Source organism: Oncorhynchus mykiss, chromosome 25, assembly GCF_057628025.1.
Source record: "Oncorhynchus mykiss isolate SJ-2025 chromosome 25, ASM5762802v1, whole genome shotgun sequence".
Classification (NCBI taxonomy): Eukaryota; Metazoa; Chordata; class Actinopteri; order Salmoniformes; family Salmonidae; genus Oncorhynchus; species Oncorhynchus mykiss.
In genome coordinates this window covers 26854256-26878393 of record NC_143046.1, presented here as the reverse complement: position 1 = coordinate 26878393, position 24138 = coordinate 26854256, and the positions used below count along the sequence as shown (strand labels likewise).

General features: G+C 48.1%; 1 protein-coding gene across 3 annotated transcripts in view; it reads right to left on the bottom strand.

Annotated features, from left to right (window-relative positions):
- Positions 1 to 9632: 9632 nt before the first annotated feature.
- Positions 9633 to 24138, bottom strand: part of LOC110504416 (protein diaphanous homolog 1) — a 191138-nt gene continuing 176632 nt past the window's right edge. For all 3 annotated transcript variants that reach the window (XM_090219486.1, XM_090219487.1, XM_090219488.1), the window contains one exon: positions 9633 to 12547. In XM_090219486.1, the coding sequence (XP_090075612.1) occupies positions 12360 to 12547 (188 nt within the window). In that variant the 3' untranslated portion in view covers positions 9633 to 12359. The remainder of the gene's footprint in view (positions 12548 to 24138) is intronic.

The following is a 24138-nucleotide window of genomic DNA, read 5'->3' as shown; positions in this document are numbered from 1 at the left end:
TATGGTGGGGTGCTGGTGTGGTGTTATGGTGGTGTGGGGTTATCGTGGGGTGCTGGTGTGGTGTTATGGTGGTGTGGTGTTATGGTGGGGTGGTGGTGTGGGGTTATGGTGGTGTGGGGTTATGGTGGGGTGCTGGTGTGGTGTTATGGTGGTGTGGGGTTATCGTGGGGTGCTGGTGTGGTGTTATGGTAGTGTGGTGTTATGGTGGGGTGGTGGTGTGGTGTTATTGTGGTGTGGGGTTGTGGTGGGGTGTTATTGCGGTGTGGGGTTGTGGTGGTGTGTTATTGCGGTGTGGGGTTGTGGTGGGGTGTTATTGCGGTGTGGGGTTGTGGTGGGGTGTTATTGCGGTGTGGGGTTGTGGTGGTGTGTTATTGCGGTGTGGGGTTGTGGTGGTGTGTTATTGCGGTGTGGGGTTGTGGTGGTGTGTTATTGCGGTGTGGGGTTGTGGTGGTGTGTTATTGCGGTGTGGGGTTGTGGTGGTGTGGTGTGGGGTTGTGGTGGTGTGGTGTGGGGTTGTGGTGGTGTGGTGTGGTGGTGGTGTGGTGTGGGGTTGTGGTGGGGTGTTATGGTGGTGGGGTTATGATGTGGTGGTTTTATCGTGGTATGGGGAAATGGTGGTGTGATGTTATGGTGGTGTGGGGTTATTGTGGGGTTATGGTGATCTTGGTGGGGTGATTTGGTGGTGTGGGGTGATCTTGGTGGGGTGTTATTGTGGTGTGGAGTTACTTGGTGGGGTGATATGGGGGTTTGGGGTGATCTTGGTGGGGTGATATCGTGGTGTGGGGTGATATTGTTGTGTGGGGTTGTGGTGGGGTGTTATGGTGGTGTGGTTATGGTTTTATGGTGGTTTTATTGTGGTGTGGGGTTATTGTGATGTGGGTTTATCATGGTGTGGAGTTATCGTGATGTGGGGTTATGGTGGTGTGGGGTTATGGTGTTATGGTGGGGTGGTGGTATTGGGTTATGGTGGTGTGGTGATTTGGTGGTGTGGGGTGATCTTGGTGTGGTGATTTGGTGGTGTGATCTTGGTGGGGTGTTATGGTGGTGTGGGGTGTTATGGTGGTGTGGGGTTTTATGGTGGTGTGGGGTTTTATGGTGGTGTGGGGTTTTATGGTGGTGTGGGGTTTTATGGTGGTGTGGGGTTTTATGGTGGTGTGGGGTGTTATGGTGGTGTGGGGTTTTATGGTGGTGTGGGGTTTTATGGTGGTGTGGGGTTTTATGGTGGTGTGGGGTGATCTTGTGGTGTGGGGTTGTGGTGGGGTGTTATTGTGGTGGGATGTTATGGTGGTGTGGGGTTATGGTGGTGTGGTGTGGGGTTATGGTGGTGTGGTGTGGGGTTATGGTGGTGTGGGGTTATGGTGAGGTGGTGGGATGGGGTTATGGTGGTGTGATGTTATGGTGGTGTGATGTTATGGTGGTGTGGGGTTATAGTGGTGTGGGGTTATCGTGGTTGGTGATTTGGTGGTGTGGGGTGATCTTGGAGGTGTGATTTGGTGGTGTGGGGTGATCTTGGTGGGGTGATATTGTGGTGTGGGATGATATTGTGGTGTGGGGTTGTGGTGGGGTGGTTTTATCGTGGTGTGGGGTTATGATGGTGTGGGGTTATGGTGGTGTGGGGTTATGGTGGTGTGGGGAAATGGTGGTGTGATGTTATGGTGGTGTGGGGTTATTGTGGGGTTATGGTGATCTTGGTGGGGTGATTTGGTGGTGTGATCTTGGTGGGGTGTTATTGTGGTGTGGGGTTATCTTGGTGGGTGTTATTGTGGTGTGGGTTTATCTTGGTGGGGTGATATCGTGGTGTGGGGTTGTGGTGGGGTGTTATGGTGGTGTGGTTATGGTGGGGTGGGGTGATCTTGGTGGGGTGATTTGGTGGTGTGGGGTGATCTTGGTGGGGTGATATCGTGGTGTGGGGTGATATTGTGTTGTGGGGTTGTGGTGGGGTGATATCGTGGTGTGGGGTTATGGTGGGGTGGTTTTATGATGTGTGGGGTTATGGTGGTGTGGAGTTATGATGGTGTGGGGTTATCGTGGGGTTATGGTGGTGTGGTGTTATCGTGGTGTGGGGTGATCTTGGTGGGGTGATTTGGTGGTGTGGGGTGATCTTGGTGGGGTGATATCGTGGTGTGGGGTTGTGGTGGGGTGGTTTTATGATATGTGGGGTTATGGTGGTGTGGAGTTATGATGGTGTGGGGTTATGGTGGTGTGGGGAAATGGTGGTGTGGGGTGGTGGTGTGATGCTATGGTGGTGTGGGGTTATGGTGATCTTGGTGGGGTGATTTGGTGGTGTGGGGTGATCTTGGTGGGGTGTTATTGTGGTGTGGGGTTATCTTGGTGTGGTGATATGGTGGTGTGGGGTGATCGTGGTGTGGGGTTGTGGTGGTGTGGTTATGGTAGGGTGGTAGTGTGGGGTTATAGTGGGGTGGTAGTGTGGGGATATAGTGGAGGGGTGGTGTGGGGATATAGTGGGGTGGTGGTGTGGGGATATAGTGGGGTGTTGGTGTGGGGATATAGTGGAGGGGTGGTGTGGGGATATAGTGGGGTGGTGGTGTGGGGATATAGTGGGGTGGTGGTGTGGGGATATAGTGGGGTGGTGGTGTGGGGTTATAGTGGGGTGGTAGTGTGGGGATATAGTGGAGGGGTGGTGTGGGGTTATAGTGGGGTGGTGGTTATAGTGGGGTGGTAGTGTGGGGATATAGCGGAGGGGTGGTGTGGGGATATAGTGGGGTGGTAGTGTGGGGATATAGTGGGGTTATTCTAGTCTAAAGCAGCGACAGAGATATATTTGCATGTGACAAAAGCAGTGGAAAGACTTGCAATTGATCTTCACACACTTATAAAAATGGCATAGCAGCTTTAGCATCATTCACACATTTATTCTTAGTCCATAAATATTATCCTCTGGGAGAGGTGTATGATCGTTGCATGACGAGAGCTAAGAATGAAGTGTCAGGAGAATTTCAGAATGTTTCTCCAATCTCTAATATATAGGGATGATGATGGTAGAGCTCCAGTTCATTCAGTCACTACTTGAATCTAAAAATAGACAATTGTCTTTTCTTCTAGAATATTTCCTTTAAAAAAAACCTTCAGGGGCCACACGCCCTTTCATCACAGAGTTCATCCTTCTGTTGATTTGCATAAGTCTATGGAGGATCAAGTCAGGTTTATGAAAGGATGTCATGCTTAAGCTGGTCTACATTCGACGCCCTCAGATCTAGCATACTGCACAGCATAAACATTCAAGTCTTTTTCAGAGTGCATGGACGGGAGTGGATCACGTTCACAGTGAATATATAGGCCAAGTTGACTTTGTTCCTGTGCGCTCAGAGAATCGGGGGCGGAAAGAAGAGCTTAATTGGGTTGCTTTTCTTTGCAGCGCAGTGTGCTCTCAATCCCCCTGAGACCGCTTCTTTCTAAACAGATACGCAACAGCACGTTAACGCAGGGGTGTCAAACATGTGGCCCGTGGGTGGTTGAGTAAAAGAACTTGACCAAAACCAAATGGAAACTGTTGAAATGACGGATATTCACACAGTTTATTGACTCTCCAGCTCACTAAACATCTTTAGACAGTCCGTGAGAATCGAAAATGACCAAAACGACGGAGAGGACAATAAAAAAATTGATGGCAAGGAAATATAACCAATTTTCAGTGCGGAACTTTGGACGTTGTTGAAAACCAAATGCGGCCCCTGGGGCAAAATGAGATGGACCGCCCCGTTTTAATGTGTTACATACATGTCCCCAAGACGTACACAACACCCTTCCTCGTTCTACTGTGGATGTTCCTGACATGTGACACATGCTGGTGACATAAGAGGATGTAGTAGATCTATGCGAGTCACAAATGGCCCCCTATTCATGCACTATATAGGGAATGGGGTGCCATTTCAGACATAACCTACTTTCTTGAATGCTCAGGTGTTGCTGCTTATGTAAGATGGGTTACATGGAGGGGCCAGAGGGAGCCTACAAGACTACAATGGAGATGTCAACCGATTTGCTCTGCCATCAACCAACTGAGCGACATTTGGTGGCCCGTGTTAATTGTGTATTAATTGTGTCACGTGGAACCTGTTGTACAAGAAGCTGGATAATTTAAATCAGAGAAATCACATACAGACATGATGACTGAGACAGGGAGATAAGACCCAGAATGGGTCTCTCTGCACACACACACAAATCCATTCCAGAGAGGCCAGCCAAAACATTATTTTTCATCAGTCAGTACTACCCTTTCTCTCTCTGGAATGGTATCCTGGAGAGGGTATTTGGAATAAGTCAATGCCAAAACTCTCTTCTCTCAGGGAGAGGAAAAAGTTAGAATAAGCTTTTCCAAACAAACTTCAGCTTTACTCAGAATTCCAGAGAGAGAGAAACAGAGACAGAGAGAGAAACAGAGAGAGACAGAGAGAGAAACATAGAGAGACAGAGACAGAGAAGCAGACAGAGAGCAAGAGAGAAACAGAGAGAGACAGAGAGAGAAACATAGAGAGACAGAGACAGAGAAGCAGACAGAGAGCAAGAGAGAAACAGAGAGAGACAGAGAGAGAGAAACAGAGAGAGACAGAGAGAAACAGAGAGAGACAGAGACAGAGAAGCAGACAGAGAGCAAGAGAGAAACAGAGAGAGACAGAGAGAGAGAAACAGAGAGAGACAGAGAGAGAGAGAAACAGAGAGACAGAGAGAGAGAGAAACAGAGAGAGAGACGTGACGCTTGGCATTCAGGCCAAAGAGTTCAATCTTGGTTTCATCAGACCAGAGAACATTGCTTCTCATGGTGTGAGTCCTTTAGATGCCTTTTGGCAAACTCCAAGTGGGCTGTCATGTACCTTTTACTGAAGAGTGGCTTCTGTCTGGCCACCCTACCATAAAGGCCTGATTTGTGGAATGCTGCAGAGGTGGTTGTCCTTCTAGAAGGTTTTCCAATCTCCACAGAGGAACTCTGGAGCTCTGTCAAAGTGATCATCGGGTTCTTGGTCAGCTCCCTGACCAAGGCCCTTCTCCCTCGATTGCTCAGTTTGGCTGGGCGGCCATCTCTAGGAAGAGTCTTGTTGGTTCCACTGTGTTCTTGGGGACCATCAATGCTGCAGAAATGTTTTGGTACCCTTCCCCACATCTGTGTCTCAACACAATCCTGTCTTGGAGCTCTATGGACAATTCCTTCAACCTCATGGCTTGGTTTTAGATCTGACATGCACTGTCAACTGTATATAGACAGGTGTGTGCCTTTCCAAATCATGCCCAATCATTTGACTTACCAAAGGTCGACTCCAATTAAGTTGCAGAAACATCTCATGGATGATCAATATAAACAGGATGCACCTGAGCTCAATTGAGTCTCATAGCAAAGGGTCTGAATACTTATGTAAATAAGGTATCTGTTTTTGAATTTTTAATAGATTTGCAAACATTTCTAAAACCTTGTTTTCGATTTGTCATTATGGGGTATTGTGTGTAGATTGATGAGGATTTGCGATTTATTTAATCCATTTTAGAATAAGGCTGTAACGTAACAAAATGTGGAAACCGTCAACGGGTCTGAATACTTTCCGAAAGCACTGTAGATTAAAGATAATCTAGTCTGTAGTCGTGGCATTCCATCCAGACCCACATGCCATTCCCCCAAACTCACTAACAGAAACACATTGAACAACTTCAGACTACTCCCAGCACAACACACACACCACCAACACATTCATTTAACTCAGCCACATTTCACATCTTTCCCAGAACACAACACGCACATGCAAGTAAATCAGACACACACTTAGCCAAAGGTATAAGGACAGACCAGAGAGAGGACAGTTACGCTCACTGCGATTCAGATCAGATGCTGAGAGAATAACTGGCCAGTTATGTCTGTCTTCAAACAAGAGAGGAAGAATGACATGCCAAAGCCATGTGCACAGAGATATATACAGGAAGATGAGTTAGACCGGCGGAGACACGCACACAGACCCTCTCCCCCCTTACTGTTCATCCAAAAGCACTAGTCTAGTTTAATATGGCGGGCACATGTCTTTGGTCACAACAGAACTGCAAGGATGAAAGGGAGAGAGGTCTTGGTTAAATCAACACCAGTGTTAATGAGGGGAAAGGGGTCTTGGTTAAATCAACACCAGTGTTAATGAGGGGAAAGGGAGAGGGGTCTTGGTTAAATCAACACCAGTGTTAATGAGGGGAAAGGGGTCTTGGTTAAATCAACACCAGTGTTAATGAGGGGAAAGGGAGAGGGGTCTTGGTTAAATCAACACCAGTGTTAATGAGGGGAAAGGGGTCTTGGTTAAATCAACACCAGTGTTAATGAGGGGAAAGGGAGAGGGGTCTTGGTTAAATCAACACCAGTGTTAATGAGGGGAAAGGGAGAGGGGTCTTGGTTAAATCAACACCAGTGTTAATGAGGGGAAAGGGAGAGGGGTCTTGGTTAAATCAACACCAGTGTTAATGAGGGGGGGAAAGGGAGAGGGGTCTTGGTTAAATCAACACCAGTGTTAATGAGGGGAAAGGGAGAGGGGTCTTGGTTAAATCAACACCAGTGTTAATGAGGGGGGGAAAGGGAGAGGGGTATTGGTTAAATCAACACCAGTGTTAATGAGGGGAAAGGGAGAGGGGTCTTGGTTAAATCAACACCAGTGTAAATGAGGGGAAAGGGGTCTTGGTTAAATCAACACCAGTGTTAATGAGGGGAAAGGGAGAGGGGTATTGGTTAAATCAACACCAGTGTTAATGAGGGGAAAGGGAGAGGGGTATTGGTTAAATCAACACCAGTGTTAATGAGGGGAAAGGGGTCTTGGTTAAATCAACACCAGTGTTAATGAGGGGAAAGGGAGAGGGGTATTGGTTAAATCAACACCAGTGTTAATGAGGGGGGGAAAGGGAGAGGGGTATTGGTTAAATCAACACCAGTGTATATGAGGGGGGGGGGGAAAGGGAGAGGGGTATTGGTTAAATCAACACCAGTGTTAATGAGGGGAAAGGGAGAGGGGTATTGGTTAAATCAACACCAGTGTTAATGAGGGGGGGAAAGGGAGAGGGGTATTGGTTAAATCAACACCAGTGTTAATGGGGGGGGGGGGGGGAGAGGGGTCTTGGTTAAATCAACACCAGTGTAAATGAGGGGGGGAAAGGGAGAGGGGTCTTGGTTAAATCAACACCAGTGTTAATGGGGGGGGGGGGGGGGGGGGGAGAGGGGTCTTGGTTAAATCAACACCAGTGTTAATGGGGGGGGGGGGGGAGAGGGGTCTTGGTTAAATCAACACCAGTGTAAATGAGGGGGGGAAAGGGAGAGGGGTCTTGGTTAAATCAACACCAGTGTAAATGAGGGGGGGAAAGGGAGAGGGGTATTGGTTAAATCAACACCAGTGTTAATGGGGGGGGGGGGGGGGAGAGGGGTCTTGGTTAAATCAACACCAGTGTAAATGAGGGGGGGAAAGGGAGAGGGGTCTTGGTTAAATCAACACCAGTGTAAATGAGGGGGGGAAAGGGAGAGGGGTATTGGTTAAATCAACACCAGTGTTAATGGGGGGGGGGGGGGGGGGGGGGGGAGAGGGGTCTTGGTTAAATCAACACCAGTGTTAATGAGGGGGGGAAGGGAGAGGGGTATTGGTTAAATCAACACCAGTGTTAATGGGGGGGGGGGAGAGAGGGGTCTTGGTTAAATCAACACCAGTGTTAATGGGGGGGGGGGGGGGAGAGGGGTATTGGTTAAATCAACACCAGTGTTAATGAGGGGGGGAAGGGAGAGGGGTCTCGGTTAAATCAACACCAGTGTTAATGGGGGGGGGGGGGGGGGGGGGAGGGGTCTTGGTTAAATCAACACCAGTGTTAATGAGGGGGGGAAGGGAGAGGGGTATTGGTTAAATCAACACCAGTGTTAATGAGGGGAAAGGGAGAGGGGTCTTGGTTAAATCAACACCAGTGTAAATGAGGGGGGGAAAGGGAGAGGGGTCTTGGTTAAATCAACACCAGTGTTAATGAGGGGGGGAAGGGAGAGGGGTCTTGGTTAAATCAACACCAGTGTTAATGAGGGGGGGAAAGGGAGAGGGGTCTTGGTTAAATCAACACCAGTGTAAATGTGGGGGGGAAAGGGAGAGGGGTCTTGGTTAAATCAACACCAGTGTAAATGAGGGGGGGAAAGGGAGAGGGGTCTTGGTTAAATCAACACCAGTGTAAATGAGGGGGGGAAAGGGAGAGGGGTCTTGGTTAAATCAACACCAGTGTAAATGTGGGGGGGAAAGGGAGAGGGGTCTTGGTTAAATCAACACCAGTGTAAATGAGGGGGGGAAAGGGAGAGGGGTCTTGGTTAAATCAACACCAGTGTAAATGAGGGGGGGAAAGGGAGAGGGGTCTTGGTTAAATCAACACCAGTGTTAATGAGGGGAAAGGGAGAGGGGTCTTGGTTAAATCAACACCAGTGTTAATGAGGGGGGGAAAGGGAGAGGGGTATTGGTTAAATCAACACCAGTGTTAATGGGGGGGGGGGGGGAGGGCAGTAGATATTCTCCTTACTGAAGAAGAAATGTGTGGTGTGTCACAGAGAACATCCTCCCTTTCTAAGGTCTTCGTTGGAACGGGAAAGTAGCCTGTCACTATATCATAGTCAGCCATTCTTGGAGGACAGTGGAAGTTGAATAAAATAATGACCATATTTTCTACACAATCATTGACCTTTAAAGTGGCTTCCACAGGTCCCCTGGCTGGTTCCCAGTGTGTAGTCAGACTGACCTCTAACCCTCCACCACCATCAGGGAGAGGAGTTTAGAGAGTAGTCAGACTGACCTCTAACCCTCCACCACCATCAGGGAGAGGAGTTTAGAGAGTAGTCAGACTGACCTCTAACCCTCCACCACCATCAGGGAGAGGAGTTTAGAGAGTAGTCAGACTGACCTCTAACCCTCCACCACCATCAGGGAGAGGAGTTTAGAGAGTAGTCAGACTGACCTCTAACCCTCCACCACCATCAGGGAGAGGAGTTTAGAGAGTAGTCAGACTGACCTCTAACCCTCCACCACCATCAGGGAGAGGAGTTTAGAGAGTAGTCAGACTGACCTCTAACCCTCCACCACCATCAGGGAGAGGAGTTTAGGAAAAAATAAGAATTGAGAAAAAAACAGGCAAACGTGTCCATGTCTCTCTCTCTCTCACACACACACAGTCTGGTGCTCGTCCCGTGGATGTCCCAGTGAGGGATCATTGGGAACTGTGGAACGTACATTGGCAGAAGTCTGTGGAAAATTCACCAGCAAACGTCTGGGACCTGGACCGACAGCAGAAACACAGCCTCACCATGGCAGTGTGTGTGTGTGTGTGTGTGTGTGTGTGTGTGTTAGTACAGCCGTAACATGGTCACAACAGGAAATACTATGTGATGATACAGTATAGGGCTGTAAAGTCTGACTCTGTGGTGATGTAATAGCTCTTCCAAATGGACTTTGTGTGTCTGTGTGTGTGTGTGTGTGTGTGTGTGTGTGTCAGATCCAGTACACACAGTCTCTCTAACCCCTGGGGTGCAGAGAAATGTACCTCGGATGGAATTTCTTCTGGCTGAGAACCAGGAACAGAGCTCTGTTTTTGATTTAAACTCACACACACACACAAAGCCTGTCGTACAAAATAATCCTCAGACATTCTTATTGACGATATTTTAACAGAAGGACTTCATACATAATACCATATACACATTACCACAGTGATATCTCTCAAAACAAAATGAAACCTCACTAGCATTAAAACAAATAAAGAGTAAAAATTCACATTGAAAACAAACTAATCAAATGAAGAAAAGAAAATAGACAAAGAAAATCAGATTATTATCCATTTATGTTTTTAAACCTCTCAGCAACGTTTGAAAGAGAAATTCAATAGTGACAGGATCACATGAAATAACTCATTTGCACAAGGAACGCTGTCTTGCGGTTGACACAATGTTGTAGTTGTGTTTCTGGCGAACAATCACTATCTGAGGGCTAAATGTCTCCAGTCAGACATTCTCTTAGCATTTGACTGACTGGAGGATAAGCTTTTTGTAGGAATCCACAATTACCATGAACTCATCTCTCAGCTCGACAACAACAACATGTTGTGTTGGTAACAGCCCTTAAACAACGTGTGCTTGGCTCTACAGTACAAACTGATCAGTACTAACGGAAACCACAGCGGTTTGAACATGCAGATGTTCAAATGCAGATGTTGCATAGGGATTGGTATTGCATGAGGCAGCTGACAGAACTACTCCTCACAATGCTAGCGTTGCGGCAGCAACATTTGCTGATGGCTACGGAATAGAGAAAAGCAAGTCCAGACATTAAGCAACAGGTGCTGCTGTCTAAAAGGGCAAAACACACACACTGGGACACACACACACTTGGACACACACAAACATATCTCAGCAGTTTTTGGGCAGGTCCTCCAGTAACCTCAGCAGAAAGACCAAGCTCTGTTTATGAAATCTAGCAGTTATGCTGACAGCAGACAGAGGCAGTAGCGGACAGTATTTATAGACAGAACATACCCATGCACAAACTGACACACACACACACACACTACATAAATGCACAAACAACCCCCATTACACCCACACACACAGCGCTAGACACACACACTTCTCTTTTAATAATAATGTATAATATGCCATTTAGCAGATGCTTTTATCCAAAGCGACTTACATGAGAAAGCCCATAAGAAAGCCCATGAGAAAGGCCACGAGAAAGCCCACCAGAAAGCCCATGAGAAAGGCCACGAGAAAGCCCACCAGTAAGCCCATGAGAAAGCCCACGAGAAAGCCCACCAGTAAGCCCATGAGAAAGCCCACGAGAAAAGCCACGAGAAAAGCCACGAGAAAAGCCACGAGAAAAGCCACGAGAAAAGCCACGAGAAAAGCCACGAGAAAAGCCACGAGAAAAGCCACGAGAAAAGCCACGAGAAAGCCCATGAGTGCTCTAAATATAGCCAGTAAATCAGTGACTCCTCCCTGTCAACCAGGGAGATAGAACAATGGAGATGAGGATTGTGGAACACACTCAACATGTGATATCATATAAACACACACACACACACACACACACAGAGCGAGCGAGAGAGACACAGACAGAGACAAACAGACAGACAGACACACAGACAGAGAGACAGACACACACACTAAGATAGAAGGTTTTTGATTGGTCCACCCTAACCCTATTGGACAACACGACAGCTGAAATGTGAAGCTTGGAATTGTATTGGTTGGCACCTGTTTCTTTTATAAACATACAGTATACAGCACAACATTAGCATACAGTATATTTGACAATTAAAGAGCAACATTTAATAGGTTTTAAATCAAACCACGTGGGAAAAGAAGTGTTCCAAAAACCACCCAGGGCTTCCATACAACAGGACACCCCCACCATCCCTCTGGGAAAATGTAGGACCCCTCCTCCTGACAAAGAGTCTTTGGATTCTCACGATGCACTTCAGACAGAGGAAAGTAGACCGATAGTGTGGATGTGTGTGTGAGAAATAGAGAGAGTGCAGTGGATGTGTGTGAGAGAAATAGAGAGAGTGCAGTGGATGTGTGTGTGAGAGAGAGAGAGTGCAGTGGATGTGTGTGTGAGAAATAGAGAGAGTGCAGTGGATGTGTGTGTGAGAAATAGAGAGAGTGCAGTGGATGTGTGTGTGAGAAATAGAGAGAGTGCAGTGGATGTGTGTGTGAGAGAGAGAGAGTGCAGTGGATGTGTGTGTGAGAAATAGAGAGAGTGCAGTGGATGTGTGTGTGAGAAATAGAGAGAGTGCAGTGGATGTGTGTGTGAGAAATAGAGAGAGTGCAGTGGATGTGTGTGTGAGAGAGAGAGAGTGCAGTGGATGTGTGTGTGAGAAATAGAGAGAGTGCAGTGGATGTGTGTGTGAGAAATAGAGAGAGTGCAGTGGATGTGTGTGTGAGAAATAGAGAGAGTGCAGTGGATGTGTGTGTGAGAAATAGAGAGAGTGCAGTAGATGTGTGTGAGAGAGAGAGAGAGTGCAGTGGATGTGTGTGTGAGAGAGAGAGAGTGCAGTGGATGTGTGCAGAAGCTGATGCTTGAACAGGGATATGTTTATATGGCAAAGCAAGAGTCGTCCCTCAGAGTGGAAAACCCTGGGACTGTGTCATGGTGAGAGCCCCGCCCTCACCCATTGGCTCCTTCAGTCCCAGCATGTCCAATCCGGTGGTCCCATGAAGGACAATGGGCACAGACTCCTCCTTCAACTGGCAGGAGGATGAAGTTGCCCTTAGACACTGATTGAAGAACAGTTTCTATTTTTCTCTATGGTTAAGGTTAGGATATGAGTAAGACAAGCTTATCCTAGATCTGTGGCTAAGGGCAAACTTCCACCCATCTCCTTTAATTGGACCGTGACAGACTGTCCTCTAAGAGGTCCTCTAGTGACCCTGCCCCCTCTATGCTAGGCTCCTCCATCTGCGCCATCTTGGTGTTCTTATTGGGTGGTTTGCTGAAGCGGGGTGCGGTGTCCTCCTGCATCAACTCTTTGGCCAAGATGTTCGTCACTGCATGACCAGCTCTCCGGTTGGCTGTGAGAGAGAGAAAGTGAGAGAACGAGAGAGAGGTCAGACAGGTCATTTCAGGGATTGGTCATATTGTGTTACCAGACAAGCTCAGAGGGACAGTGGAGACGGGGGTCAGTTCAGTACAGGTTAAAGACTAGCAAACCAAACGTCTCACTGCAAACAACCAGACTGCGGCACTCTATTCCTTATGTAGTGCACTACTTTTTACAAGACTCCATAGGGATCTTATTAAAAGTAGTGCACTATGTAGGGAATAAGGTGCCATTTGGGATGCAGATGGCAGAGAGAGACTGACTCCCCCCAGGCGGGCTGTCTGAAGGAATATACCGTCTGTTGATACTGGTCAACAGGACCCACACACGAACAAGCCTGTATTCACTGGTAAAGTTTACACCGGTAAAGTTTACACACACCTTAGCCAACTATATTTAAACTCAGTTTTTCACAATTCCTGACATTTAATCTATAATAGTAGAGAGAATGATTTATTTCAGCTTTTATTTATTTCATCACATTCCCAGTGGGTCAGAAGTTTACATACATACTCAATTAGTATTTGGTAGCATTGCCTTTAAATTGTTTAACTTGGGTCAAATGTTTCGAGTGGTCTTCCACAAGCTTCCCACAATAAGTTGGGTGAATTTTGGCCCATTTCTCCTGACAGAGCTGGTTTAACTAAGTCAGGTTTGTAGGCCTCCTTGGTCGCACACACTTTTCAGTTCTGCCCACAAATGTTCTATAGGAATGAGGTCAGGGCTTTGTGATGACCACTCCAATACCTTGACTTGGTTGTCCTTAAGCCATTTTGCAACAACTTTGGAAGTATGCTTGGGGTCATTTGGAAGACCCATTTGCGACCAAGCTTTAACTTCCTGACTGATGTCTTGAGATGTTGCTTCAAGATTTCCACCGTATTTTCGTTCATCATGATGCCATCTATTTTGTGAAGTGCACCAGTCCCTAATGCAGCAAAGCACCCCCACATCATGATGCCATCTATTTTGTGAAGTGCACCAGTCCCTAATGCAGCAAAGCACCCCCACATCATGATGCCATCTATTTTGTGAAGTGCACCAGTCCCTAATGCAGCAAATCACCCCCACATCATGATGCCATCTATTTTGTGAAGTGCACCAGTCCCTAATGCAGCAAAGCACCCCCACATCATGATGCCATCTATTTTGTGAAGTGCACCAGTCCCTAATGCAGCAAAGCACCCCCACATCATGATGCCATCTATTTTGTGAAGTGCACTAGTCCCTAATGCAGCAAAGCACCCCCACATCATGATGTCATCTATTTTGTGAAGAGCACCAGTCCCTCCTGCAGCAAAGTACCCCCACAACATGATTCTGCCACCCCCGTGCTTCACAGTTGGGATGGTGTTCTTCGGCTTGCAAGCATCCCCCTTTTTCCTCCAAACATAACGATGGTCATTATGACCAAACACTTCTATTTTTGTTTCATCAGACCAGAGGACATTTCTCCAATAGTTACGATCTTTGTTCCCATGTGCAGTTGCAAACCTTAGTCTGGCTTTTTTATGGCGGTTTGGAGCAGTGGCTTCTTCCTTGCTGAGCGGCCTTTCAGGTTATGTCGATATAGGACTCGTTTTTACTGTGGATATAGATACTTTTGTATCCGTTTCCTCCAGCATCTTCACAAGGTCCTTTGCTGTTGATCTGGGATTGATTTGCACTTTTCGCACCAAAGTACGTTCATCTCTAGGAGACAGAACACGTCTCATCCTGAGCGGTATGACGGCTGCGTGGCCCATGTTGTTTATACTTGCGTACTATTGTTTGTACAGATGAACGTGGTACCTACAGGCATTTGGAAATTGCTCCCAAGGATGAACCAGACTTGTGGAGGTCTACAATTCTTTTTCTGAGGTCTTCTCCTGCATGGGTGGACAGCTGTGCCGCAGTGGCCATGTTGAATTATATAGATCAGACGGGGATTGTGTGTGTGTCTGAGAAATGAGTACAATTATTCCTCAAGACCTGCTGCAAAAGAACTGTGTGTTTGTATCACACACACACAAAATGTGACCGAGAACACACACAGTTGGATGTAGGTGTGTGAGAGAGTTTAGAGCAGTCAGTGAGATGCAGTAGTGTATTCTGGAGTTGACCTGATAGTAAGACTTTGGACACGGATGCACACACACACACACACACACACACACACACACACACACACAACCGAGCAGGTCTCCAGCACTAGCTGTGAGTCTGGGAAGAGGAGGAGAGAGGGATCAGTCAGAGGAAGATGGAGAGATACATTAGCGGTTATGTAATTCAGTCCATTTCACTTGATCAGTTCTCGGCTTCACAGAACTTCATCAATGCTGACGAAAACAGGCAGCCACCCCAGGGTGTTCAGAACAGAGAGATTTCACAGTCACACACACACTAATTAGACATTATGCAAATGACTCTGATAGAGTGGAGAAGTACAGATCAGAGCCAGTCCCAGAGACCCAACATGAGAAGAAATTTCAAAGGATGTCAATTCTGCGCCACTCCTCTCCCTCAGAAGAGAGAGAACAGAAAGAGGAAAGAAAGGGGTTGATGATTAGAACCACAGTGAGCTAGGGAGAGAGAGGTCAGAATAAAGACTAAACCACTAATCAGAGAATCAGGGAGAGGACACTGGATGGGGGTCGGCGAATCAGGGAGAGGACACTGGTTTGGGGGTCGGCGAATCAGGGAGAGGACACTGGTTTGGGGGTCGGCGAATCAGGGAGAGGACACTGGTTGGGGGTCGGCGAATCAGGGAGAGGACACTGGTTTGGGGGTCGGCGAATCAGGGAGAGGACACTGGTTTGGGGGTCGGCGAATCAGGGAGAGGACACTGGTTTGGGGGTCGGCGAATCAGGGAGAGGACACTGGTTTGGGGGTCGGCGAATCAGGGAGAGGACACTGGTTGTTATGAACGAAATAGAGGATGATGTTGGTTAGAAGAGCAGATCAATTCCTGACTGATCAGGACAAAGCCCATCTGTGCTGATAGTAACCTCAACTGCTATCGTAACCAGCTCCTGTTGCTATCGTAACCAGCTCCTGGTGCTATCGTAACCAGCTCCTGGTGCTATCGTAACCAGCTCCTGGTGCTATCGTAACCAGCTCCTGGTGCTATCGTAACCAGCTCCTGGTTTCGTAACCAGCTCCTGGTGCTATCATAACCAGCTCCTGGTGCTATCGTAACTAGCTCCTGGTGCTATCGTAACTAGCTCCTGGTGCTATCGTAACTAGCTCCTGGTGCTATCGTAACTAGCTCCTGGTGCTATCGTAACTAGCTCCTGGTGCTATCGTAACTAGCTCCTGGTGCTATCGTAACTAGCTCCTAGTGCTATCGTAACTAGCTCCTGGTGCTATCGTAACTAGCTCCTGGTGCTATCGTAACTAGCTCCTGGTGCTATCGTAACTAGCTCCTGGTGCTATCGTAACTAGCTCCTGGTGCTATCGTAACTGGTTCTCCAGTCAGAGCTGAGAGGGGAGTTTGGCTCTGGGACAGTAGAGTTCTCTTCCCACCAGGAAATGAGATGTCTAGACAAGAACCCAGCACAATGCCTCAAAAACATGCTGCCTGTGTTCAATTTAGTTTATAACTCTGTGTGTATGTGTGTGTGTGAGAGAGAGTGTGTTCCTGAGTGAGTGAGTGTGTGTGTGTGTGTGAGTGAGAGGGGAGATGGGGACACAGAGTGGTTTAAAGATCATCTGCGACACATTACACAATATGGGAGTCTTCATAATTACTGACAGATGGGGAAAGTCACTTATTGTGCCAGTGAGAGTTTTTCATGTTTGTGTCTGTGTAGAGGTCTATAGTCATGTGTCTGAGAAGAGGTCTATAGTCATGTGTCTGTGTAGAGGGAGAGGGCTATAGTCATGTGTCTGTGTAGAGGGAGAGGTCTATAGTCAAGTGTCTGTGTAGAGGTCTATAGTCATGTGTCTGTGTAGAGGGAGAGGTCTATAGTCATGTGTCTGTGTAGAGGGAGAGGTCTATAGTCATGTGTCTGTGTCTGTGTAGAGGTCTATAGTCATGTGTCTGTGTAGAGGGAGAGGTATATAGTCATGTGTCTGTGTAGAGGTCTATAGTCATGTGTCTGTGTAGAGGGAGAGGTCTATAGTCATGTGTCTGTGTAGAGGGAGAGGTCTATAGTCAAGTGTCTGTGTAGAGGTCTATAGTCATGTGTCTGTGTAGAGGGAGAGGTCTATAGTCATGTGTCTGTGTAGAGGGAGAGGTCTATAGTCATGTGTCTGTGTAGAGGGAGAGGTCTATAGTCATGTGTCTGTGTAGTGGTCTATAGTCATGTGTCTGTGTAGAGGTCTATAGTCATGTGTCTGTGTAGAGGTCTATAGTCATGTGTCTGTGTAGAGGTCTATAGTCATGTGTCTGTGTAGAGGTCTATAGTCATGTGTCTGTGTAGAGGTCTATAGTCATGTGTCTGTGTAGAGGTCTATAGTCATGTGTCTGTGTAGAGGTCTATAGTCATGTGTCTGTGTAGAGGTCTATAGTCATGTGTCTGTGTAGAGGTCTATAGTCATGTGTCTGTAGAGGTCTATAGTCATGTGTCTGTGTAGAGGTCTATAGTCATGTGTCTGTGTAGAGGTCTATAGTCATGTGTCTGTGTAGAGGTCTATAGTCATGTGTCTGTGTAGAGGTCTATAGTCATGTGTCTGTGTAGAGGTCTATAGTCATGTGTCTGTGTAGAGGTCTATAGTCATGTGTCTGTGTAGAGATCTATAGTCATGTGTCTGTGTAGAGGTCTATAGTCATGTGTCTGTGTAGAGGTCTATAGTCATGTGTCTGTGTAGAGGTCTATAGTCATGTGTCTGTAGAGGTCTATAGTCATGTGTCTGTAGAGGTCTATAGTAATGTGTCTGTAGAGGTCTATAGTCATGTGTCTGTCGAGGTCTATAGTCATGTGTCTGTAGAGGTCTATAGTCATGTGTCTGTCGAGGTCTATAGTCATGTGTCTGTAGAGGTCTATAGTCATGTGTCTGTAGAGGTCTATAGTCATGTGTCTGTGTAGAGGTCTATAGTCATGTGTCTGTGTAGAGGTCTATAGTCATGTGTCTGTGTAGAGGTCTATAGTCATGTGTCTGTGTAGAGGTCTATAGTCATGTGTCTGTGTAGAGGTCTATAGTCATGTGTCTGTGTAGAGGTCTATAGTCATGTGTCTGTAGAGGTCTATAGTCATGTGTCTGTGTAGAGGTCTATAGTCATGTGTCTGTGTAGAGGTCTATAGTCATGTGTCTGTGTAGAGGTCTATAGTCATGTGTCTGTGTAGAGGTCTATAGTCATGTGTCTGTAGAGGTCTATAGTCATGTGTCTGTGTAGAGGTCTATAGTCATGTGTCTGCGTAGAGGTCTATAGTCATGTGTCTGTGTAGAGGTCTATAGTCATGTGTCTGTGTAGAGGTCTATAGTCATGTGACTGTGTAGAGGGAGAGGTCTATAGTCATGTGTCTGTGTAGAGGGAAAGGTCTATAGTCATGTGTCTGTGTAGAGGTCTATAGTCATGTGTCTGTGTAGAGGTCTATAGTCATGTGTCTGTGTAGATGGAGAGGTCTATAGTCATGTGTCTGTGTAGAGGTCTACAGTCATGTGTTTGTGTAGAGGTCTATAGTCATGTGTCTGTGTAGCGGTCTATAGTCATGTGTCTGTGTAGAGGTCTATAGTCATGTGTCTGTGTAGAGGTCTATAGTCATGTGTCTGTGTAGAGGTCTATAGTTATGTGTCTGTGTAGAGGTCTATAGTCATGCGTCTGTGTAGATGGAGAGGTCTATAGTCATGTGTCTGTATAGAGGTCTATAGTCATGTGTCTGTAGAGGTCTATAGTCATGTGTCTGTGTAGAGGTCTATAGTCATGTGTCTGTGTAGAGGTCTATAGTCATGTGTCTGTGTAGAGGTCTATAGTCATGTGTCTGTGTAGAGGTCTATAGTCATGTGTCTGTGTAGAGGGAGAGGTCTATAGTCATGTGTCTGTAGAGGTCTATAGTCATGTGTCTGTGTAGAGGTATATAGTCATGTGTCTGTGTAGAGGGAGAGGTCTATAGTCATGTGTCTGTGTAGAGGGAGAGGTCTATAGTCATGTGTCTGTGTAGAGGGAGAGGTCTATAGTCATGTGTCTGTGTAGAGAGGAGCAGCAGACAGTGTGTCTGGTTATAGAAGCTCCCAACTGGAGCAGCAGACACTGTGTCTGGTTGTAGAAGCTCCCAACTGGAGCAGCAGACAGTGTGTCTGGTTATAGAAGCTCCCAACTGGAGCAGCAGACAGTGTGTCTGGTTATAGAAGCTCCCAACTGGAGCAGCAGACAGTGTGTCTGGTTATAGAAGCTCCCAACTGGAGCAGCAGACAGTGTGTCTGGTTATAGAAGCTCTCAGCTGGAGCAGCAGACAGTGTGTCTGGTTATAGAAGCTCCCAGCTGGAGCAGCAGACAGTGTGTCTGGTTATAGAAGCTCCCAACTGGAGCAGCAGACAGTGTGTCTGTTTATAGAAGCTCCCAACTGGAGCATCAGACAGTGTGTCTGGTTATAGAAGCTCCCAACTGGAGCAGCAGACAGTGTGTCTGGTTATAGAAGCTCCCAACTGGAGCAGCAGACAGTGTGTCTGGTTATAGAAGCTCCCAGCTGGAGCAGCAGACAGTGTGTCTGGTTATAGAAGCTCCCAACTGGAGCAGCAGACAGTGTGTCTGGTTATAGAAGCTCCCAACTGGAGCAGCAGACAGTGTGTCTGGTTATAGAAGCTCCCAACTGGAGCAGCAGACAGTGTGTCTGGTTATAGAAGCTCCCAACTGGAGCAGCAGACAGTGTGTCTGGTTATAGAAGCTCCATCGCCCTCCCCAGGCAAGACAGGCAATACACTTATTCCCATAACAAACCATTTGTGACAACTGCTCTCAAAGCAGAAAGGGCATTGTGTGTGTGTGTGTGTGTGTGTGTGTGTGTGTGTGTGTGTGTGTGTGTGTGTGTGTGTGTGTGTGTGTGTGTGTGTGTGTGTGTGTGTGTGTGTGAGAGAGAGAGAGAGAGAGAGAGAGAAGGGGGTTCTACTTGTCTAGATGAGGGTTTTGTTGGTCAGTAACTTTTGGAAAGCGTGTGTATTGTTGAGGTGTACAGGGAGCCCTTCGGTGGGGGAAGGTCTTTATTAGGGTCACCCCCCTGTTAAAGGGCAGTGTGTGTGTGTGAGAGAGAGAGAGAAGGGGGTTCTACTTGTCTAGATGAGGGTTTTGTTGGTCAGTAACTTTTGGAAAGCGTGTGTATTGTTGAGGTGTACAGGGAGCCCTACGGTGGGGGAAGGTCTTTATTAGGGTCACCCCCCTGTTAAAGGGCAGGCCTGCTGAGGAGAGAGTGTGTCTATTGTGACTGGCTCTTCATATGTGTCCATCTATTGTGATTGGTGCTTTGTTATTCGTAATCTTTTGTGATTGGTGCTTTAGGGTGGTGTTATGACCTAGCAGATGGGTCTATAGTGATGTTCGCGACGCCTCTTTGTGATGTCACCATTCCTTTAAACACCATCACATGACAGAGGGGAATAGCCAGTAGTTCAAGATTTTACTCAAAATTGGACATCTATCCATGTCCTGAGGACGTTGAGACGTCAACACCAGCCACAAGGGGCAACAGCGCGCGATATTACCATCAGCAGGCTTGGGTTTTGCTAGGGCTTTGTGGACGGGTAATCCCCTGACTCTGGGTCAGAAGGTTGTGTGTTCAATCTCAGTCGTGGACGTTGGTTTTTTATTTTACCACTATCCTAAACCTTAACCCTTATATGAACCATTCAAAATGAGTGCCTAATCTTAACCATTCAGAATGAGTGCCTAATCTTAACCATTCAGAATGAGTGCCTAATCTTAACCATTCAGAATGAGTGCCTAATCTTAACCATTCAGAATGAGTGCCTAATCTTAGACTGTGTAAAGTGTGTTACTATGTGTTATAGTGTGGGTGTATGTGTGTGTATATATTTGTATCAGTATTGGTATTTGAGCATATATGTCTGCTGGTATGCAGTGTGTGTATGTGTGTGTGTGTTGGTATGCAGTGTGTGTGTGTGGGCCTTGCTTAAAAAGAGCAGTGTAGACAGAGTGAGGGCAGCTGCTGCCCCTCTCCCCTAGAGACAACCAGGCAGACAGAGCTGCTGAGTCACAGGTCAGGGGTTAGAGGTCAGTCTCCCCAGTCTGTCTCCTCTCAGCCTCGTGGCTCTCGTTGGAAACAGACAGTTCTGACACCACTCAGCATGAGGCTGGAGCTCTGTGTGTGTGGAACCTAACAGTATGGAAGGTACTGACACCACTCAGGATGAGGCTGGAGCTCTGTGTGTGTGGAATCTAACAGTATGGAAGGTCCTGACACCACTCAGCATGAGGCTGGAGCTCTGTGTGTGTGGAATCTAACAGTATGGAAGGTCCTGACACCACTCAGCATGAGGCTGGAGCTCTGTGTGTGTGGAACCTAACAGTATGGAAGGTCCTGACACCACTCAGCATGAGGCTGGAGCTCTGTGTGTGTGGAACCTAACAGTATGGAAGGTCCTGACACCACTCAGCATGAGGCTGGAGCTCTGTGTGTGTGGAATCTAACAGTATGGAAGGTCCTGACACCACTCAGCATGAGGCTGGAGCTCTGTGTGTGTGGAACCTAACAGTATGGAAGGTCCTGACACCACTCAGCATGAGGCTGGAGCTCTGTGTGTGTGGAACCTAACAGTATGGAAGGTCCTGACACCACTCAGGATGAGGCTGGAGCTCTGTGTGTGTGGAACCTAACAGTATGGAAGGTCCTGACACCACTCAGCATGAGGCTGGAGCTCTGTGTGTGTGGAATCTAACAGTATGGAAGGTCCTGACACCACTCAGCATGAGGCTGGAGCTCTGTGTGTGTGGAACCTAACAGTATGGAAGGTCCTGACACCACTCAGCATGAGGCTGGAGCTCTGTGTGTGTCGAACCTAACAGTATGGAAGGTCCTGACACCACTCAGCATGAGGCTGGAGCTCTGTGTGTGTGGAATCTAACAGTATGGAAGAACAGAGGGATGTGAGAGAGAAACCGCCGCCAGAATAACAACACAGTAAAATATAAGGTATGGGGGGGGGGGTTGCTCGTCAGAATGTCAGCCATCTTAAATGTCTGTATTAGAAACAGGATGTGTCTCCCTCTCCTTCTTGTTCAGCCCACTATAAGACCTCTGAGTCATTGAACACACACACACTCTATCGCATCCAAACTAATGAGACCAGGGGAGAACCATGTGGCTGACTGGAAAATTTGACATAAACAAAGCTCTGATTGGCCTGAATAAACCATAGCTAACCAAGAGAGAGAGACAGAGCGAGAGAGGGACAGGGCGAGAGAGAGACAGAGCGAGACAGGGCGAGAGAGAGACAGGGCGAGAGAGAGACAGGGCGAGAGAGGGACAGAGCGAGACAGGGACAGGGCGAGAGAGAGACAGAGCGAGACAGGGCGAGAGAGAGACAGGGCGAGAGAGAGACAGGGCGAGAGAGAGACAGGGCGAGAGAGAGACAGGGCGAGAGAGAGACAGGGCGAGAGAGAGACAGGGCGAGAGAGAGACAGGGCGAGAGAGAGACAGGGCGAGAGAGTGACAGGGCGAGAGAGAGACAGGGCGAGAGAGAGGCAGGGCGAGAGAGAGGCAGGGCGAGAGAGAGACAGGGCGAGAGAGAGGCAGGGCGAGAGAGAGGCAGGGCGAGAGAGAGGCAGGGCGAGAGAGAGGCAGGGCGAGAGAGAGGCAGGGCGAGAGAGAGGCAGGGCGAGAGAGAGGCAGGGCGAGAAAGAGGCAGGGCGAGAGAGAGGCAGGGCGAGAGAGAGGCAGGGCGAGAGAGAGACAGGGCGAGAGAGAGACATTCTCCTGGCATCGTCCAAACCCAGATTCATCCATCGGGCTGCCAGATGGTGAAGCGTGACTCATCACTCCAGAGAACGCGTTTCTACAGCTCCAGAGTCCAATGGTGGCGAGCTTTACACCACTCCAAACAGTTAGAATTACACATGGTGATCTTAGTTATGTGTGCGGCTGCTCGGCCATGGAATCTGATTTCATGAAGCTCTCGACCAACAGGTCTTGTGCTGATGTTGCTTCCAGAGGCAGTTTGGAACTCAGCAGCGAGTGTTGCAACCGAGGACAAACGATGTTCACATTTCTGGCCAAGTAGCGCATGTATTACAACCACAGAATTACATACACACCAGAGCTAGAGGACCCCAGAAGACCTCTCCACAGACCACTGAGCCCAACAACCTCCACACTCATAACACACAAAATCACACAGACCTGCCCGAAAGAGAGGGACACAGAAGGGAGAGTGGGAGAGAGAGAGACAGAGAGAGAGACAGAGAGAGAGAGAGACAGAGAGAGAGAGAGAGGGAGAGAGAGGGAAGAGAGAGAGAGAGGGAAGAGAGAGAGATGGAAGAGAGAGAGATGGAAGAGAGAGAGAGGGAAGAGAGAGAGAGGGAAGAGAGAGAGAGGGAAGAGAGAGAGAGAGAGAAGAGAGAGAGAGAGAAGAGAGAGAGAGAGAAGAGAGAGGGAAGAGAGAGAGAGAGGGAAGAGAGAGAGATGGAAGAGAGAGAGGGAAGAGAGAGAGAGGGAAGAGAGAGAGAGAGAAGAGAGAGAGAGGGAAGAGAGAGAGAGAGAGAGAGAGAGAGAGAGGGAGAGAGAGGGAAGAGAGAGAGAGGGAAGCGAGAGAGAGGGAAGCGAGAGAGAGGGAAGCGAGAGAGAGGGAAGCGAGAGAGAGAGAGAGAGAGAGAGAGAGAGAGAGAGAGAGAGAGAGAGAGAGAGAGAGAGAGAGAGAGAGAGAGAGAGAGAGAGGGACAGAGCGAGACAGGGACAGGGCGAGAGAGAGACAGAGCGAGACAGGGCGAGAGAGAGACAGGGCGAGAGAGAGACAGGGCGAGAGAGAGACAGGGCGAGAGAGAGACAGGGCGAGAGAGAGACAGGGCGAGAGAGAGACAGGGCGAGAGAGAGACAGGGCGAGAGAGAGACAGGGCGAGAGAGAGACAGGGCGAGAGAGTGACAGGGCGAGAGAGAGACAGGGCGAGAGAGAGGCAGGGCGAGAGAGAGGCAGGGCGAGAGAGAGACAGGGCGAGAGAGAGACAGGGCGAGAGAGAGGCAGGGCGAGAGAGAGGCAGGGCGAGAGAGAGGCAGGGCGAGAGAGAGGCAGGGCGAGAGAGAGGCAGGGCGAGAGAGAGGCAGGGCGAGAGAGAGACAGGGCGAGAGAGAGACATTCTCCTGGCATCGTCCAAACCCAGATTCATCCGTCGGGCTGCCAGATGGTGAAGCGTGACTCATCACTCCAGAGAACGCGTTTCTACAGCTCCAGAGTCCAATGGTGGCGAGCTTTACACCACTCCAAACAGTTAGAATTACACATGGTGATCTTAGTTATGTGTGCGGCTGCTCGGCCATGGAATCTGATTTCATGAAGCTCTCGACCAACAGGTCTTGTGCTGATGTTGCTTCCAGAGGCAGTTTGGAACTCAGCAGCGAGTGTTGCAACCGAGGACAAACGATGTTCACATTTCTGGCCAAGTAGCGCATGTATTACAACCACAGAATTACATACACA